At 44.1% G+C, this 19,677-nt stretch overlaps 1 protein-coding gene across 9 annotated transcripts in view; it reads right to left on the reverse strand.

Annotated features, from left to right (window-relative positions):
• Positions 1-19,677, reverse strand: part of foxp1b (forkhead box P1b) — a 130,819-nt gene that overhangs the window by 38,463 nt on the left and 72,679 nt on the right. For 8 of the 9 annotated variants that reach the window (XM_067242106.1, XM_067242024.1, XM_067241943.1 and 5 more), the window contains one exon: positions 13,032-13,163. In XM_067242106.1, the coding sequence (XP_067098207.1) occupies positions 13,032-13,163 (132 nt within the window). Of the gene's footprint in view, positions 1-4,511; positions 4,638-13,031; positions 13,164-19,677 lie in introns of those variants that run through there. The other variant, XM_067242256.1, reaches the window with a different exon arrangement.

Consider the following 19,677-nt stretch of genomic DNA (forward strand, 5'->3'; position numbering starts at 1 on the left):
GCTACACTGATCAGTATAGATGAGAAATGCTAAATGCGGCTGTATGTTATACAAAACAACATAACAAATATTTTTGTAATTGTACAACACCTATCATCCTGTTTTTTGTGTGTGTGTTTTTTATTAAGCTGTCCGTTTGTCCCCATAATGGTGACTGTAGCATGCAGGAGACCAGAGATGGACATGCTAATGGTGAGCACAGACACAGGCACACACACACATATACCGTATGTGTACACACACTGTGAAAGGAGCCACAGCTCTAGTTAGGGCCTGCTTTAAAGGACACTAAGACAACTTTTCTTTGTGCGTCACCACCTCTGAACAAGCATGGAGATGATATTCTAATGAGGAAACATGGGCTACACATCTGACGATGTTGGAAATTCACTGATTCAGACTTAATGAAGACACTTTCCTAGCACCGATCCCCCCACAAGCCAAAGGTCACAGCGTGGTGAGAGAGAGTGGGGAAGCAGGCCGGCAAAGGGCTAGCCTTCCTGTGTGTGCTGGGGCAATTAAGGAGAATAGAAAGAGGAAAAAGAGCCCAACTTCAATGAGACCGTGGCAGACATTAAACTGGCCATGAAGAAACAGGTTAGATGAAGAAAAAAAGGATCATAATACAATTTTTATGTGAGCTCCCTGGTGTCGTCTTGTTTTGTAAAGGACATCAAATAGAATTGAGAAGTAGAAAATAACAAGCCCTTGAGAAATCAGAGGGGCCTGTCTGATTGAAGCTGTTGGTTGGTTTACCTTGGCCTGAGACAGTGGAATAGTAATGGCGCTGAGTCTAGAACAGCGTACGATCTCTAGCATGAAAATGTCTCCAAAATGAAGATTTCACGGGAGGCATTGTACTGAAGTGATGCATGAACATAATTAGTCCTCGACATGATCGGAATGACTCATTCTCCTTCAGGTTTATTGAAATCTCAGAGGTAGATATCATTTTAGATAACATGTCAAGCAGATTTGGCCAGCATAAAATAGGATTTAATAACAATTATTTCCTACAAATAATCTAATAGTAGTACGATTAGTAATAATTAGAATAAAAATTCCAGAGGCAATAATAATAATTGATCAAATAAATATTGACAATCTCAGCAATGTGAAATGCATCTATTAAAATTGTTTTTATCAATACTTATTTATTGCTATGTGAAACAATCCCTGGCTATGAAATAAACTGAGAGCAACAGAATACAGGACTGCCCATCCTGATTTGGTTAAGCTCTCTGTAATTCCTCTCTGTCATCTAAATTCAAGCTGCTTTAAAAACGTTTACAGTTCAGATAAACAGTATAATCACGGTCACATTTTCTTCCCATTTGCTATATATATTCTGAGAGGGGATCGAAGCTATATGCAGCAACTGTAAAAACAAATCTCAAGATTGCATTTTAATTAACTTTTAAACCACAAACAAACAAGTTTTCAGCAAAGCTACGCCAGTGTTCTATAAAACAAACAAACTACACGGCGAAGTGAGCAAGCCTCTCACCCTAACAATAACAGCTGCACAGTGGTGGCGGCTCTTTCCCACACTCTGGGCAACCGCGACTGCAGGTGCCCACCGCTGAGCATGGAGCAGAGGGCATGGCCTCTGGCACACACACACACACACACACACACACACACACACACTGAGCCCCTTTCTCAAGAACCAAAGGGAGCAAAGAGCAGCTTAACAAGTCGCCTAATACTCACACAAATAATCACACAGATGTTTTTCTGTACTTGATAAATAATAACTGTCATGTGTTTTTAGTGATTTTTCTTTCTTTAATATTAAAACACAAAAATGCAACAACCAAACAGCAATCATTTCCTGAATAATAGGGTTTACCTGGAGAGATGGCAAGCCCCTGTTAACTGATCTCTTGTCACTCTTTTTGACCTTTCAAGCCACACCCCCTCATGCAGATTTCTAGGCACTTCCCCCAGTTTTAGACGTGGCACTAATAGACTAAGTCAGAATTTACAATCTACGACACCCCACATGCTCGCACCCAAACTGATGCCTGGCCACACCGTGGCCCCCTCTTCAAGTCAGATTTATAGTTCACAAGCTCAGCGCGGTTACGCAACACCGCGTGCCCTCAGATGCATTATTTAAGTGAGTTGAGATTTAATTAAGATCACAGCCTCTAAAATCCCCTTCAGATGAAAATTCACCCAAAGACAATGGCTGACATATCCTCATGCAGATAGTTTCCATTCTCTGCACAACAGCAACGCAAACCTAATCCTTGTTTCCATGACGGCAGACAAGGGGACCGCAAATTGTGTTGCTTTTGCTTGTGTTGTTGTCTTTTGTGAGTCACAAAGAAAACATGTGGCCAATAAATAATAATGAACAGCATAGATAGTCAGCAGCTGGCTTCCAGCACAGCATGTCATTCAGAAATGTCTGAATCCAGCACATGTATGAACACCTCTGCTTGTACTGTACAGGCGTCAAACACAGAACCAGTCAAAATCTGATTTTGTTTTGTATGAGGTGCCAAGTGAAAAACCGTAGAATAATAATTAAAATAATTTTCCAAACCGTGCTGTCAAACTTTTACCCCCAACCATCACTGGCCTTTGAAAACATGACATCTTCAGCGGTGAGATAATCTGCCCATGTGAAAAAGAGACGTTTTTTGTGGTCATGAGCCCTAAACAGTAATGCACCTTGAAAAATGAACAAAGGAATGTTTCCATGAAAAAATAAAAGGGAAAAAAAAATTCAATCTTGCAAGTCGGGGGGCAACAGAATAGAGCAGCTGGTGGTTTTCTGTATCACCGCTAAACTATTCCCTCCCCCCTTCTCGCTCTCCTGTCTCTCTCCTTTTCTCTCCCCCCCACTACAAAGCAGTGGCCGGTCCTGTAAAGGATATCCCAGAGTGCTGTGGGCTCTGGCGGCTGCCCCCTGTGCCCCCCTCTCAGGATACCGGGCTAATATCTGGTTGCCTATGTCATGGTTTAGAAAATGACAGGTGCTGGCAGCCTCTCGCTTTGACAGGCCACTGCACAAATAACGGCCCTGCCTGAAAGGGCTAATGCACTACTAATGAACAATAAATCAACTTTGATTACAAACTGTCAACCCAATCAGCTCGCACTCCAGCTCTCCCAAACTGCGAGCCTCAGCGCAGCTGCATGGCATTACAGTGCACACGGGCTGTTTAGGCTTCTCCACCCCCCAGTCTGATCTTTACATTCTCTGCCCCCTCCAAGACAGACACACTCACCCACCTCTCAACCAGCAACAACAGCTGCTAAAAGCAACCACCTCTACTACGCTGGTGCCGTAGCTGGGTAACTGAACAAACATAAAAAGGGCACTGTCCCCCAAAAGGAAGTTGGAGCAAGTTCATACTGAGTGAAGGACACATGGGGCTCCCACATCCTGAAAGGATCACAAACAGTCTGTCCGCTGTCTTCTGTGGAACACCTCAGGGAGGGTTGGTGGGGCTCAACTCGTTCACCAAGAAATACGAGGAAGTTGAAAAGTGGTTCAACTGTTATCACCCACTACCACTCCCCCTTTAACACACATACACACCGGCACACACACGGCACAGCATACACACACTATGTGCTCAAACAGGTATAAATATTTCAAGAAGATTCCTTTGCTGACATGTAAAATGATTGCATCTCTAGCATGGTTTGGTGGTGACAGTGTCAAATATAGAGCTGTCCCTGCCTCTTCCTTAATGTCAAGTGACAGAGTGAGAAGAGGATCTGCCCCCATCACCTCCATGTCCCTCTCACTTGACAACTACACGCCTCACAAACACACACTAACCAAGTGGAGCTCATTTTACTATGTTGCTCAGTACTACAGAAATACACATACTGATTAAGCTCAGTGTGGGGTTCAGTTTAAGTTAAGCATATTAACCTTACACAGCATTTAACACTTCAGGAGTGAACTGACAGATAAATATATATTTTTTTAAATACAATTAAACAAACAAACAAACAAACAAACAAACATGTCCTTTGCCTTTCAGAAAACTTTCCATAATTAAACAGTGAAATGCACTAGATACTGCTTGACTGGTTAGACAGTCTCAGAGATGTAAACAAAGCAAACACAAAAAAAACAGTAACCAAATGATCCACAACTAGTGACAAACATGAGCAGTTCTTTTGTTTAAGACTACTTCAACTCAAAATCAAAGAATAGCTACAAAGTCAATGATAACCACTAAGATAAGCAGACATTATCTAAGCCCAAACAATGTAAAAAGCAGACAAGTCCACACATAAATCCCACGTGTTTGCTGGATCCTGCCTTCAGGACAAGCATGTACTCTGTCCCTATATGTGTAGCACACCAAATCCTAGATCAGTTTCCCTCTTAAACAAACTGCAGGACAACATTAAGCAATTACAATGATACAACAAGACCAGATAGAAAATAAGCCTCTATTTCTATTCCCTGGTCAAATTAAATTGTCAAGTTTTACAAGAAAGCCGGCAAAATTGCAGAATCAATCATATTGACAAACCTGACAAACTCCATTTAGCTGGCAGGATAAACAGAGAGCTGGGCCGTGCGGTGTGGAGTGGAGCGGAGAAGAGCGTCAGTGAGAGAGAGCGTGCACGAGAGAGAGAGAGAGAGAACGCGAGGCAGGAAGGCGGGCGGGCGGGCAGGCGGACGCTGCTGTGCTGTGGCGTCTCCAGCCTTCCTCGGGATACAGACAGATTGCACGCGCAAGGTTGCTCCCTGGCTGACAAGATACAAAACTATCCAATCAACCACGCCCTTCTCCACCAATCACAACCAGCCCCCTAAACATAATCAATTCAAATGGGCCACACAATAGGGTGCCGCGGGCCGGGCTGCAGGTGAACCCGTGCCTTTGTGTGGGGCCCCTTTAAAAAAAAAGAGAGAAAAAAAGCCACAGTTGACGGCTGTTAACCCTTTGACCTCTGCCAGGGCTCCGGCCGTGCTATTGAAACAATGGAAGCCTAAAGAAAAGAGGCCCTTTAATTAAACAACAGATAAGTAAACACAGCTATCCAGCCGAAAGAGAGAAAGAAACTAGTCGGCTATCAGCCCTTTATTGTTCTGATAAATGGAATTGTTTACAATGCAAGTACAAAGAGCAAAGCTCATTTTAAATTCTTAAACAACAAACGGCCATAACAACCGAGAGGCTTTCTTCTTCTTGTTTTTGTTTTGTTTAAGCCATTTCCAATATAGAATTTTAATTCATAAATACAACTTCCTGAGAAATATAGATTAAGAAATATGTGTTATTTTAAAATGTTACTGTGCATAAACAAAGTTATTGTCATCCACCGTTGAAATACTTGTCCATACAGAAAATTATAATAGCATGTCCAACACAGAACATTATGATTTGTCTCTTCAACCATTACTTCTGACTATCAAAATGAATCCCGTAATTGTTTACCTGTACAGTACAGCAAACCTATCACACCCATTCCAAGTCAATGAGGGGAATTACAGTAGCTGTCATGATATCATACCACACTTTAACACCCCATGTGCACCCTAGAGAAGAGAGGGGAAAGGGGAAAACAGGAGCCTGCCCCCTACTGGATATTTATGAATTACATAGACGAGAAATAATAAAAAAAAAAAAATTCAACCTACAATTATTCTCATATGTTCAGCAAAGAAACAATCCTCAGAAATAAACATGTGGTGACTAATTTCTTGAAGCTACAAATGTATCAAGAGGCTTGATCTGAGCTGACAAACCGACAATCTAAGATGCAGAAGTCCTCTATTCTTAATAAAGCACCATCCTAGATTAACACCTCACTCTGTTAATCACAGCATCAATAAACACAAACGACAATAATGTAGCCATAAAAACCCCTGATCATATCCATGTCCATAAAACCTTGGCCAAAAATGAGGGAATGCTGATGGAATCCATTCCAGTCCACAAATACACTGGTAAAATAAACAGAAACCCTGCATAACATACCACTGCCCTCATCTGCTAACTACTAACAACAAGCTCTGCTAAGCCTGGTGACCTATATAAATTATTGACTGCAAGACCTCAAGTGTCAAAAGTGACAATTCCAATACATATCTTAGTGAATAATTAAGTAGAAGAAAAGGCTCTTTATTTTCTATCTGACACACTCAGATAGCTCAGACAAAGACACACACAAGAGAGACACACAAGCGCAAGACACACAATATACGCTCTCGCACACACGAACAAACACACACAGACACACACACTGACAGCGGTCTGTGCTCTGGCCGTACTCCTCTCCCCAGCACACTCCCTGGGGTGGCATGTCGGCATATTCTCAATAAAACACCTTCTTAGCAGTAATAGGCCACTGTTCTCATTTCAATGTTCCCAAAGGCCTCATGATAAATTTAGCAGACATACAGTTCAAGCCTTTCCTCTATTCTCCTCAAACGCTCTCTCTCTCTCCCTACCTCCCCCCGCCCTCCCCCTCTCTCTCTCTCTCTCTCTCTCTCTCTCTCTCTCTCTCCCTCCCTCCCTCCCTCCCTCCCTCCCTCCCTCCCTCCCTCCCTCCCTCCCTCCCTCCCTCCCTCCCTCCCTCCCTCCCTCCCTCCCTCCCTCCCTCCCTCCCTCCCTCCCTCCCTCCCTCCCTCCCTCTCTCTCTCTCTCTCTCCAACACTTTGCTATGGCCTACACTGTGTGCAATAATTACACACATGTATTGATATAATACACACTGTATAGATTTTACCAGCAACGTTTTACAACACACAGATAAGCATCAATATCACTGAGCCCTCAATTTATTTTCACCCAGTGTCTTTATGGTGGTTTACAAAGACTACTGAATGATTGTGCTTCTGACAGAGTGGATGTAATAATAAAAGACACCATTTCCTGCCTGAGTTACAGTGAAAGTATGAGTTAATGTCTCGTCTGGCTACGGGACTGCTGTGGTCTTACTGCCGGGCAAAAGACAATGACACAACAAATTCCTATCACACAGGTCTCTAACACACACAAGCATGGTCCGTGAATGGACGGCATGGCAACAATATTTAACCCACATGATACACACCCCAAAAAATATTTGCAAGGAAAAAATGTTTGATGCTTACACTGAAAGTAACAATGGGCCTGTATAGTATGAGAAAACAAACATTGTCTCCATCTCTCAAATAAAAGTACACTACAGTTTACTGTACTGGTTGATGTGCCGGGTGTGAGACTCCTCAAACAACAGCTGGCATATCCAGCATGTCAGAGTCTGAGGGGTCAGAATGTACCGGAACCTACAAACACACACACATTTGGCCCAATATATAGTTAGGTATTGTAGTAGTAGTTTATAAAGACACTGACACATACATAATAACAAATGAAATCAACCAATGTTAGAGTAAGTCTTACATGATGACATGTGTTAGAGGGATCTAATATGTATGGGTATGCATTTACTTTTCATTTCATAAGTCAGCATAGTCCTTATTTGCAAAAAAATATTTCCTGAGGTGATATAGCAGCCAGCGTACCAGCCAGCGTACCAGCCAGCGTACCAGCCAAAGCCTGAGTTTCACTGTGTTCCATCTGCTGTGGTTTTCACTTAGTCAAAACGAGAACTCTTTCAGCAATGTGCAAAATTAATTCAGGGGGTGGGGGAATTTGGGTCCCTATTGTTTGGTTGATTCGGGTATTTTTGCCTCTATATTGAGACACACAACACGTTTTGACATTTTGTTTAGGAAAGTCAAATGAAGGCAGTAGGTGAGTTCTGTATATAAACTGTGACATTGTTCTCCATCTATGTCATGGAGCGTCCGTACCAAACATAATCTTCCTACAGGCGAGAAGCGACTGAGGATGTTTACTTTACAGTTGCCTACACATTCAGCCCCCGATAATCGTTCCCTTCCATTAGTTCAAGAACAACCACACCCAAGTCCAGAGCGGATAGGGTTGAATGCAAGGTGTGATAAGTGCAGAGAGGAGCAGCCGCATGCTGCATGCATGTTGTGCGGTGACGTGCCATGAGTCAGTTGGCCGCATGTTCCACACACATTACGTAGATGAGGGTATTTATTACCAATTTGGCCTCCACTACATCCATCCGCCCATGCACCACCCCAAAGGGCACATGAATGACTCCCAACAACACATGGCTGACTCAAGACACAGTGCTCGAGAAAGATGGGGGGACGGGGGGGGAACGGACGACACATCAGGACTTAAATAAGGCAGCAGTGAAAGCGGCAGAGTGGGCTTCCAGGTCTGTGACTGGAGTCCAGCCGACACTCCTCATCTGGCTGGGCGCTCCTAACAGGCCGGAGCAGCCAGCCGCCTGGAAGCAGGGGGGGGGGGGGGGGGGGGGGGGACTTGACTCTGACAGAATGATACCAACATGCTTCTAATATCAGACAGTACACACAATGCATTTCTACATGATGACAAGAAGAACATGACGGGACAGAAACATTCTGATCTGTGGACGAGCGGGGAGGCTGGATCGCTGTTGTGTTCATTATTCCAGACAAAGTCACCTCAGAGCTACAAAACCATCACATAAATACAGTCCACATCACCTTGAGGCTTCTTATTAACACCGAAAGAGGGTAACAGACATCCTGCCTGCACACTCACCGAAGTATGTGATTTGATTCCGAATCAAATTTAACAGACGTTACACATACACAACAGGATCATGTTGTTATTTTCTATTAATGTGTTATTGTATCTGTCCTCATTTACTACATTTGGTAGACAAACTGGAGCAGACCAGGTCTATGGGTTCCGCACCTGGTAGGCTCATCTCTGATCTCTATTGTCCTGCTCTCTCAGCTGGCTTCTGTGCTTGGGCAGGGGGCCAGAGTGGGCTGGACATGGGCTTATTGTCACCTCGCCGGTGGGCTACCACCGCCACGCTGCTCCGTGCCGCGGGGGCGGCCCGGCAGAGGGAACGTCTCGGAATGCCGCCTCCAATTGCCTGGGAGCGCTGGCCAAGCTCCAGCCTGCCGGCCCCAGCCCAGCACTCTAATGACTTACAGATTGGAGCGCTGTGGTGTACATGTGTCAGGACAATGCCATGGGTCTACTACAAAAACCAGTAGTGGTAGAGACAGAGGCTTGGACCCTGCATTCTGTCACACCACGCTCCCCCAAAGACCACAGATGAAGGATATGAACCGCACAGGAGGAGGAGGAGGGGTGGGACTTAAAAGGTTTTCATCATGTAAAACTGAAAAGACATTATCTTTTGACCTGGAGATGCCCTCTGTGAAACTCCACACAATGGTGTAGAACAGAGTAAGTGTGTTTGTGTGCTTGTGTGTGTGTGTGTGAGAAAGATAGAGAGAAATAGAGATATAGAGAGATAGATAATAAAGAGATAAAGTACAAAGGATAGAGAGAGAGAAGGCTGTGTGTTTAAGTCACCAGGAAGAAGGAAATCTAGATAAGAAAGCAGGTTGTTCACATGTTTATAAGAGTAAATGTTTTGGGCCGGTCCTTTGCAAATTCTGAATACAAATGTATCAGAATGTGATGACAAGGTGACTTTAATCCTCAAATTAATCATCTTTCATTTGTATTCATTTGAATCAAGGAATTACTGTAAACCAGCACTGGTTTATTAAATACAGGGTGAAATGGAACTTATAAAAGCTGCTTTTCAATACTGTTTTATACTATTCACAAGCTCCAAGGACTGCGCTTCAGAGAAATTTAAAGATGATCCTGGCAATCTGCTTTCAGCAAGTATACACACAAGGGAGTTCAGTTTAGCCTGTGAGGTTATTTGTCTGCTACAACTAAACAGTCTTTCAACAAAAACATAATAAACACAAATCTGACAGCCTACACTGGCCAATATGGGTTCAGATATCAGATTGATGTTTGGTTCACATAGACAGAAGTTTCTTGCTTTGAAATCTCCGGCTTGCTTTGCAGTCTCCAGACTACCTGACTACAGTATACAGTACTAGTGACATGAATAATGGAGGCTAATCAAGGCCAACATCCAGATCTGGAACAAGCCTAATCTGGGCATTACACTGATGCAGTGGAACCATGTTGACATAACATCTTCAGCCCAGCTGCACGTCACATAATCCACCGTAGGTGGTGGGTGTCTACCCAGGAAGCCTTGCAGCGTAGCATAGTTAACAGAGGCGGCTCCTAACCAATGCCACAAACGAGCCTCATATTTTTTCCCCCCTCTGTGGTGCGAGTGGACTATCAGTGAGGGTCCAACAGTGTTGTTCCTAATTACCTATTTCTCCACTCCTGATCCTGTGGCTGGCATAATTAGTTACCTGGGGCTGCAATCCAATTTGAAGTGATGACAAGAAAGTGATCCATGAAAAAGTAATAAGTTAAATCCAATTTCAGCCTGCCTCTAATTAAATGCACATGGAACTAATGACTCAAACCCTACCATTCCAGTGATAATGGTAATTAGCGGGGTGGGAGTTGCTCGCTCTTTTCCTGCACCACTGTAGGTGTGAAGCACGAGGTAAAGTGGCACGGACTCTTTTAATTACACGTGTCATTCTGTCAGTAATTTACTTGCTTTTTGACCAGTCAAGTATGTTTAGCTGCTTTCCAGCCTGCATTGCTGTTGTCTGTGTATCCAGACTGATTAAACGCCTCTGAGCCACACGCATATAGATGAAGGATCTTCGACATGTTTTTTTTTTACAGGGGGTAGGATCCCTTTTCAACATATAAAACCAATAGCCATTTAATGCTGATCAAGGATTCTTGTGCTCGCCTGACTTTTTTTGTCTTTGGCTTTAAAGCAGGTCACCTTTTCTTGATGCCTCAGATATTCTGGGCTTCATTATTTTTTCTTCAACTTGAATACGAATAAATTGGATTGAGTCTCATCTCCAAATGAGGGGAGATCCTACATGCCTTCCGGTGTCTAATGGGGAGATGGCTGAGATGAATGAAACCCAAACCAGGACAGCTCTACAGATCAGGTGCTTTTATGGGATGTCAGCTTACTACACTGCTCATAATTGTTGTATCATGTCTTTTGATGACCCAGTCCAATTCAAGACAAATTCAGGCTATGGGTAGGACGACAGTGTTGCACGTGAACGGGTCTTCCAGAGTTTCTCTGCATGGGCTGGTCCTCACTGAGGAATTAGAAACACATTGGATGGTCTGGTGTTTCACTAATTGCTACCCTTGAGAGAGAGTGAAATGGCTAGTTCACCACTACAAGACCACAGACACACAAAACAAAAAAGATACTCTGCTTCCTCTCAACCCGATCACACACACGTGTGCACACACACATACAGTATGTATTCATAATGCATCTAATTCATTTGTGGGTACAGAGGGGGTGTATTTAATTAGTAGAGTATGTCATTCAGAGAACAACTACTAAAAAACACTTGCGTGTTGCTTTTCATTAGAAGGTTTCAACCTACAATAGCACAATGTAACATCGACCATTACAGAGCAGGCAATTTACCATGATGTTGTTCAGATACTACAGTGAGTCTGCGCTCCTCACTATCACTGGGCAGGGGAGGGGAGAGAGAAAGGGCCGGCTCTTTTTTCAGTAGCTGAGTGACAGGTTAGGCAAGCTCTCTGTATACATTAATAAATTAGAATTTTAATTTTGCCTTTGTCTGGGGGAGGTGGTCTACTACTTCAGTATGTACCAACAACTGGCTGTACACTGGAATCCACCGTGTGGCCTCCTCTGTTGACCCCTGCTGCACAATTCCCAGCCTGACTAGGGAAACTGTTTAGCTTGATCCTTTCAACTTCTGTGAATCCTGACAAATATGCACACAACTGAAAGGTCAACACAGTCATATTTCATCCTCTGGAGCTATTCCTAAGACATCTGCACAACAAAGAGGCTCTTTCACTACCTGACATTAGACCTAGACGCTACAATAGCTCATTAAAAAAGGGCCCCCTATGGGAGAGGGGGGATTGAATATTATATATACACACACATACAGGGCCTTCGTATGAATTACCAAATATGCCCTGAAGTCGTTTGCAATTTCACACTGAAACAAACAACCCTGCCTTGTTCAAACACAGATATGCATCTTGGATAGCTTAGACGGCTGATCAGAAATTAACGTAAATATTGCATCAGATTTGGAGAGCGGTTCCCATTCAAAAGAAGCAAAATAGCTTGACTTGATTTTTCTTTCACAAACACATTAGAGCCTCAGCACCCTTTTCTCTTCTACGCCCCCCCCCCCCCCCCCCCCCCCCCCCCCGAGGCACCCACCCCAACCTGGTCTGCTTGATGACGCCCCCTGCTGCCAGTGGTGAAGAAGGTTTGAACTCAGCCCTCTCTCCTCCGATAGAAGGTAAGATGAAACGATGGGAACAGGGACAACAGGGGAGTCTTTGTGCCTGCACCACAGGCTCAGATTTGCTGGAGGACTGGGACACTCACCTTCCTTCTCCCTGTCTAACTCTCTATCTCTCTCTTTCTCTCTTTCTCTCTTTCTCTCTCTCTCTCTCTCTCTCTCTCTCTCTCTCTCTCTCTCTCTCTATCTCTCTATCTATCCTCAACACGACTCTACCAACAGCCTTGGCTCCTTTTGCCTAAGCTTAACCCTGGTTACAGGAGGAATAAACATGGGTCCCATTCAGTAGAGGCCGACTTTAAACAAGACTTTTAGTTGGGAGTTGGGACGATCTGTATTATTTTGGACTGTACTTACTCTGCATGGTACACGCTACTCTGCATTTTGATGCACAGTCGTATGCAATGAATGTGTCAGATTGTGATGTTAAATATGACCACACCTACAGTCCTCTGCTAGTCACAAATATGATAAGACAGTAGACTCTCTGTCTGCAGTAGTTCCTGTTTATGAGGAAGCCTGGTACATTCTTTTCAAAAAAGCTCATTACACTCTTGAAAGTTGGTATCTCTAGAATCATTGAGCCAGCCACTCAAAACCAGTATTTTAACATGAGAATCAAGAATGAAACGTACCAGATGATAAGTGCAAAAAAGCTTTAGGCTCTAGCTGTGATGTGAACATGGCCTACATTACCATAGTGAATTCTAAAAAGTACCTGCAGACTTTGGTGCTTGTCATTGGCTTTGGACGATTTGAGACCAGCGCTTTGTTGAGGCTGTAGTTGCTGTAGTTGCTGTTGCTGCTGCTGTTGTTGTTGAAGGAGGATCTGGCGAGCTACCTGGAGTGCCTGAAAAACAGAACAGAATGAAAAATGGTGAAACAAAGATTAATAACTACAACAGTGAACGTTTTACGTTCTACTACATGGCTTGAACTCTGGACAATATTTTGTTGGTTCACTGATAGATAACATAACAAACTGACCAATTTAGAACCCATATTGGCTCCTCTCAAACTAATTAACATTGTTTCCTCCAAGATGCGGACAGGGAACCACATTCAGTTGACAAAACAAATTAGCAGATATAAAAAAAGATGAATCAATAGCATCAGTTCAGAAAAAAATATTTTCTGTTGATAATCTGCACGTACAGTAAACAGAGAAGTTAGAGCGGCAGCCATCAGTGTTTTTTGATCCTGCTTTCTCTCTCTGTCATCCGCTTCCAGAAGGCAAATAAAAGGTTTATTGCAGCTCCAAATATCTGTTAAAGGACACGGCCTTCTCAGTGGAAAACAAAATACAGTGCAGTCACATGTTTATTGCTCCAGCTACTCCCTTTTCCCTTACGATAAATAATCAAACATGCCATCCAGAACAAACAAAGCCAGGGAAGCTGGGAAAAACAGTGGTCATGAAAACGACAGTGATACCAAGAAAAGCAAGCGTGTGTTCCCACAGAAAGCTGCCAGTCTCACACCTACACCAGTAAAACATCTGAGTAAATAACTCGGCTCATTCTTTCCATGTTCCTCAGACGATTACTCCCACAATAAAACAAACAGTCGGGGGCACATCCAAACCCATCTCACATACAGCAGAGTTAACCTCCATTAGTCAATTATTTGATAAGTTATTCAATAAGATTATTATTCGATGAAAGGCAGTATGTTAAACAAGAGAAAAGCACATGAAAAAGAACGCAGAGAAAGCTCATGGTGGAAAGTTAGATTGATGTGTGAACCAGACAGAGAGAGATGTGTGAGAGATTGCATGAAAGTGAGATATTCAAATGCAGAAGGCATGATGAAATAGTTCTAGGGACAGAGGAAGAGAGAGAAAAGAGGAAAAGGTGAAAGAGGGGATTGGTAGGCCAGTAGGAAAGCCTTATAGTTGTTCTGAGATGAGAGAGGGGAGTTAGTCTTAGAGGCTGGGACAGCTGTGTGCGTTTGTGTCTGTGTATTGACCCTCTAAAAAAACATGGCTGTGGGATGACATCATGAGGCAAGAATATGACCACAGGCTGCAGAAAGGCCACTCATAGTCTAAACCCGTCTTTACAAACATGTGCTCTCTCTCCCTTCCTTCCACTCATATCTCCCTTTCTCCCTTTCCCCCCCTTCTCTCTCCCTCTCAATGGCTCTCGTCTTTCACACAGACAGTTTGCGCTTGTCTTTTCAAGTTAAATCTTTATCAACATGCACTGTCCTGCATGCACCTTGTTTTCAAAAGGGAAAGCCCCAACACCTACACATCTATATCTTTTCAAATGAGCGTGAGATTAATTCCCACACAAACAAGAAACCCCACACAATATTACAGAATTAACCAAAACAAGCCATTTATAGAATAAATTACCAGAACTTGACACCTACTCACTGAAGATAAAATATTTGTAAGATATTTGAGGTCAATGGTTCTTATGCATGCAATAAGTAAGGGATTATGAAATGGGTTATGACAAAAAGGGTTATCTTATCTTTGCTAAAGGAGTCGTACAGAACGTTCATTCATAAACAAACAAAAGCTTTGTTTTGCTGGTCGAGACACATACATGCCTTGAGTGTGAACTGTCTGGTTTACTGACTGGGGTGTTGGAAGGAACCAGGATATTTGAGTCAACAGGATATGATAGGAACTGGAAACAGTCATGGATGAAGACATAGGCTTCTGGGAAGCCCTTGCTTGCTGACTGTAATCATCTACAAAAGAAGTGTGGAAACAAGCCTACCCGGTGATCAATCAACAAACAAGCAGCAACCATAAAGCTACAGTGCAACACTGTATTCTCTTGTAGGGTCTTGTAAGTTCAACCCACATGAAAGATAAATCAATGAAAGCCACAGTACAGTTGGACAATAATCACATATTACTCATTCGGTGGGGACTATTTGTTTTCCCTCGATGACTTTACAAATGCAGTTTCAAAAGGGAAAGACACAAAGATGAGTCAAAGACTTTGTCATTATAAAAATAATGAGATGAAGCGGCGAGCAGCTCCGAACCTCTGCTGAGTGTCTCCGAGGTGAGCTCTGCTCCAGACTCAGGAATGGCTTGTTGTTTAACAAGGCCACTGTAGATGGCTGCCTTGGAGAGGCCTAACACTGGGCTAAAATAACCCATTGTGAGCTGTCACTGTGATGTTTACACAGCTCCCTCTCCCATCTTCACACAAGGCCCCCTTCTCTCCCTCTCTCTCTCCCTCTCTCTCTCCCTCTCTCTCTCCCTCTCTCTCTCCCTCTCTCTCTCCTTCTCTCTCTCCCTCCCTCCCTCCCTCCCTCCCTCCCTCCCTCCCTCCCTCCCTCCCTCCCTCCCTCCCTCCCTCCCTCCCTCCCTCCCTCCCTCCCTCCCTCCCCCCCCCTCCCTCCCTCCCTCCCTCCCACTCTCCCTCCCCTCCCCCCCTCCCTCCCTCCCTCCCTCCCTCTCTCTCCCTCTCCCTCCCTCTCTCTCTGCCCCCCCCCACTCTCTTGTCTCTCTCCCCTCCTTCCCTGGAATTCATCTCCTTTTGATCTCCTATTCAAAGGTACTGTGGCTTGATAGACGTACAAGTCTAAAAGCAGCTCCAGACGCCTGCGATAAACTGCCAGAGGATGACAGGCACGAGCATCTAAAGCCCAGACAGATGAGGAGAACAGCATGTTGTCTAGGCACTACAATAGCGCAAATCAAGAGACATATTAGGTGGAACTGATCAGATACAAAAACAGTTCAAAGATGGATAATGGTAACAGATGACTAGGTTACAGAGGCAACAGAAGCCAGCCTTGCTATAGGCAAAGCATCTGGAGATCGAGAGAAAAACGGTGTGTTTAGAGAGTAATCTGAAGTTGCCCTTTTCATGATGCAAAGACACACAAGAGTGTCTCATGAGTATGAAATGAGGTTCTGTTTTTAACTACAAAGTGAACCAGTACCTATAGTTGAAGCTGGTGCTAGACTTAAAACTGTGTTTTAGTCTGAGATAAAGAACACACAGATGAGTACACAATACACACGGATACTGTGTACACACACACACAGAGACATACGACCCCCCCCCCCCCCCCCCCCCCCACACACACACACACACACACACACACACACACACACACACACACACACACACACACACACACAGGGTTAGCCCTTCAGGTACTTTTGATTAGAAAACACCCTCTGGGGCCTGACAAGGTCTTATCAGCAACAGAGACATGCAATTTGGTATCCTTGTCATTTGCAATCCTCTTTAATTTTTCGATTTCAAATATGTTCAAAGTTCACACCTACCCCATGTAACTGAGATTGCCACAATAAACAATAGATGTCTTATCTGCATCTACTTTCACACTATATTAGTGAATAGAAACTGTGAAAAAGACAGGAGCAGCTCTTATGTCCCAGGGCTATCTAGCAATGATAAAGGAATGGCTAAGTACTGGATGTCTTTATATGCCTTCTGCACATGTGGATTATTTACAGGCTTTGAGTTTCCTGCTGTTAAAGCCAGCTCTGGGTGCCATACAAATCCCTGTTCAGAGAATTACCACTGAGTCAAGTCTGTGCTTTGGTTCCCTCCCTCGCACCTTTCACCACAAACGGAGTGAGCTACGGTACTGTACACACATTTTGGCCATGTGACCAAGGCCAACCTTTATCTCTCTCTACATAATTCAGCTGACCTTGAGTAAATGGCAAAACACAACAAACCCGTTAGCTGCAACTCAACAGTAGACAGAACCCAAACAAGCAGGCTAAGAGGAGAGAAGACCAGCACACAGAGTGAAATGGGCAGTCCCACAGTAGAAAACGTGCGGAGGAGGGATAAGAAGGAAGGACTGGAAATGGGAAATGAGGGTGTCATTAAGCGTGGCTGCGTTGGAAGCTGGACTGAGGGCCCCGTGTGTTTGTTCAGGGCCTTCATGAGAAGCCCTCTTCATTTCCTCGGACTCACCGTTGTCCTCTATCCCAAAGCAAGGGAAGACCTTGAATGTGTAATGGTTTCAAACAAATTGCTCCTAATTGCTAGAAGATGTGCGCGCAGGTGTAACGGGATCCCTGCGGCCATTGGGAAGACTGGAGAGAGGAGTGGGTGTGTGTGTCCGCTTCAACTTTGTGAGAAAGGGAGAGGGAAAGAGACACAGGTGGAGAAATAAAGAGAGAGTGTTCAGTGCGGGGTGTTTACTCAGTGGTTAGAGTTTATTAGACAGGAGACCTAGGCCCTCAGCCAGCCAGCAACAACACGGCTAACAGGTTAGCTCTTAATGTAGTCCTGATCTGCAGACAGGCCTCCCTGCTCCTACAGCTCCCTCTCTGGGGCCTCGGCGGGTTTTACACGGCGATGGCCTAAATGTCAAGGTTATCTACTTGACTTTCTGAGTGAGCACACACCTCAAACTCACCTGACATTTATGGGCCTGACCGGCCCCACTGTGTTTTAATGAAACGGAGGAGCCAGCGCTAGGCCCAGCCCAGCCACCTCCCTGACTCTCTCTGGCTCCTCCTGGTGTGGTGGCACAGAGGGCTCACTCTGTCCCACAGACAGACAACCTTTAATAGCACTCATTACACAGGTGTTTGTAAGGCCGCCTGGAACGTATTGAAGCTGGGGAAATGACTCATACTCGTTATTCAGTAGTAGTGATAGGAGAGGCAAGAGTACAGGGTTAGAGGGGACTTGAGTGTGCAAACATATACTGTAGTTATAGTATTCATTTACAATAACTGTCATTTTAATAGAAATGCATATTATTTGGTGGACGTTCTTAATCGTGTTAGCGGATAAGCAGGAGGGGGGATCATGTCTATTTATATTAATTGCGTTTTTTCTTGGCTTTTTTCAGTGTTATGGCCGGTATCTGCAATGCAAAGTAGGAAAAGGCTGGTTTCCCAGTAAGTATATAATTAATGCCATTTCCAAAAAGCCTCTCCACATGGAAAACAGGCCCCGATGTTCAAACCTCACACATTACAGGTCCTCAAAATAACACTCTCTAACCCATGTTTAGATTTCCAAACTAATTCCTGTAGAATACATAAATAAATCAATGCTTTATATCCACTTCAAGCCATTATATTCCCTTCCTTTTCTGCACTTATCAACCAATATATTAATATTTATGACAACACTAAACATTTCAAATTGCCATGGTTAAACAATATAAAACATGGCAAGAACTTACATAAGATGCTAGCTGACTTCAATAAAAATCTAGTTTTGTTTGTTCCACCCATAACAGGTAATGCAATGCCTTGACAAACGTTTGAGAGAAAGGAAAGAAAAAGAGGGAAAGAAAAACAAGGGGGGAGACAAGTTGGGAACTGTGCATGTGGATAGAGGAGGGGCAGTGGAGCACTGATGAAGAGAGGGAGTACGGGGAGGCCGAGGAGGAAAGGGGGTGGGGGGGAGTGGAGAAGGGAGGGAGGAGAGGGGGCACGGAGAGGCGCAGGGGGGAGAGTAAACAGTGCCCCAGCAGGCGGTGGGGGCGCTCGGAGCCTGGTACGGGGGTGTGACCCCCAGCCTGGAGAGGTCAGCTCTGCTATGCAGGCCTGACAGCTTCCGTTTGCTGTGTGCTCCTCGTTTGTTTGGATTCTCCAGCCTTGCTTAGCCAGCGGCTTAACAACAGATGGGAAAAGAAGGCCTCTATTGAGAGAGCCCTGTATCAAAAATACACACGAGGAACCACACTCATGCCGCAGACCAAACAGTCCCCAACAAAGACACACACACACATACACACACATAATGGCATACACAGACACACACAAGGTGCTGCCTGATTATAGCAAACAACTTCTTATCATGATTCAATAAAAGAGCAAATGTCTCTGTGAAGGCATTTCTGTCTCCGCCATCCATTCAGCAGTTATTAAATTAATATTGTGTTTATTACTTCTTTAGTGCGGTGTAAAATCATAAACACCCTCCCAGAGTACAAGGGAAGCTGTCAACTAAATATTGTTTCCCTCATGAGCCGTTCTTCCACCTCAATTACGCCTTTCAACTTCACAGGCTCTGTATGATAAATTGGCAGTAAAAATCGTTCACATTAATACACCATTGTGCATCTGCTGCTAAAGGTAATTAAAGAAGTAAATGACTCATAAGAATAGACATATTAGCCACAAAATGAAAGGCAACTGGGCTGCTTCATAAAAAATATGTACCATTAAGATACTGCATTTTCATATTCGGGTAATCAGCTCCACTAGCCTGATGCTGATTTAATCCACTTCACTGAGAAGTCTATCAGTGCACGGTGGCGTGTCACTCTCTCTCCCATGCTAACCACCCGGCATTCTGCTCCAGCTACGCCGCTCAATAGCGCCACTGAAGGCAGGTCACAGGCAGGCAAACCAGTCGAGGCCTTGCTTTTCATTCAGATAG

The sequence above is a fragment of the Osmerus mordax genome, chromosome 1, assembly GCF_038355195.1.
Source record: "Osmerus mordax isolate fOsmMor3 chromosome 1, fOsmMor3.pri, whole genome shotgun sequence".
NCBI classification, from domain to species: Eukaryota; Metazoa; Chordata; class Actinopteri; order Osmeriformes; family Osmeridae; genus Osmerus; species Osmerus mordax.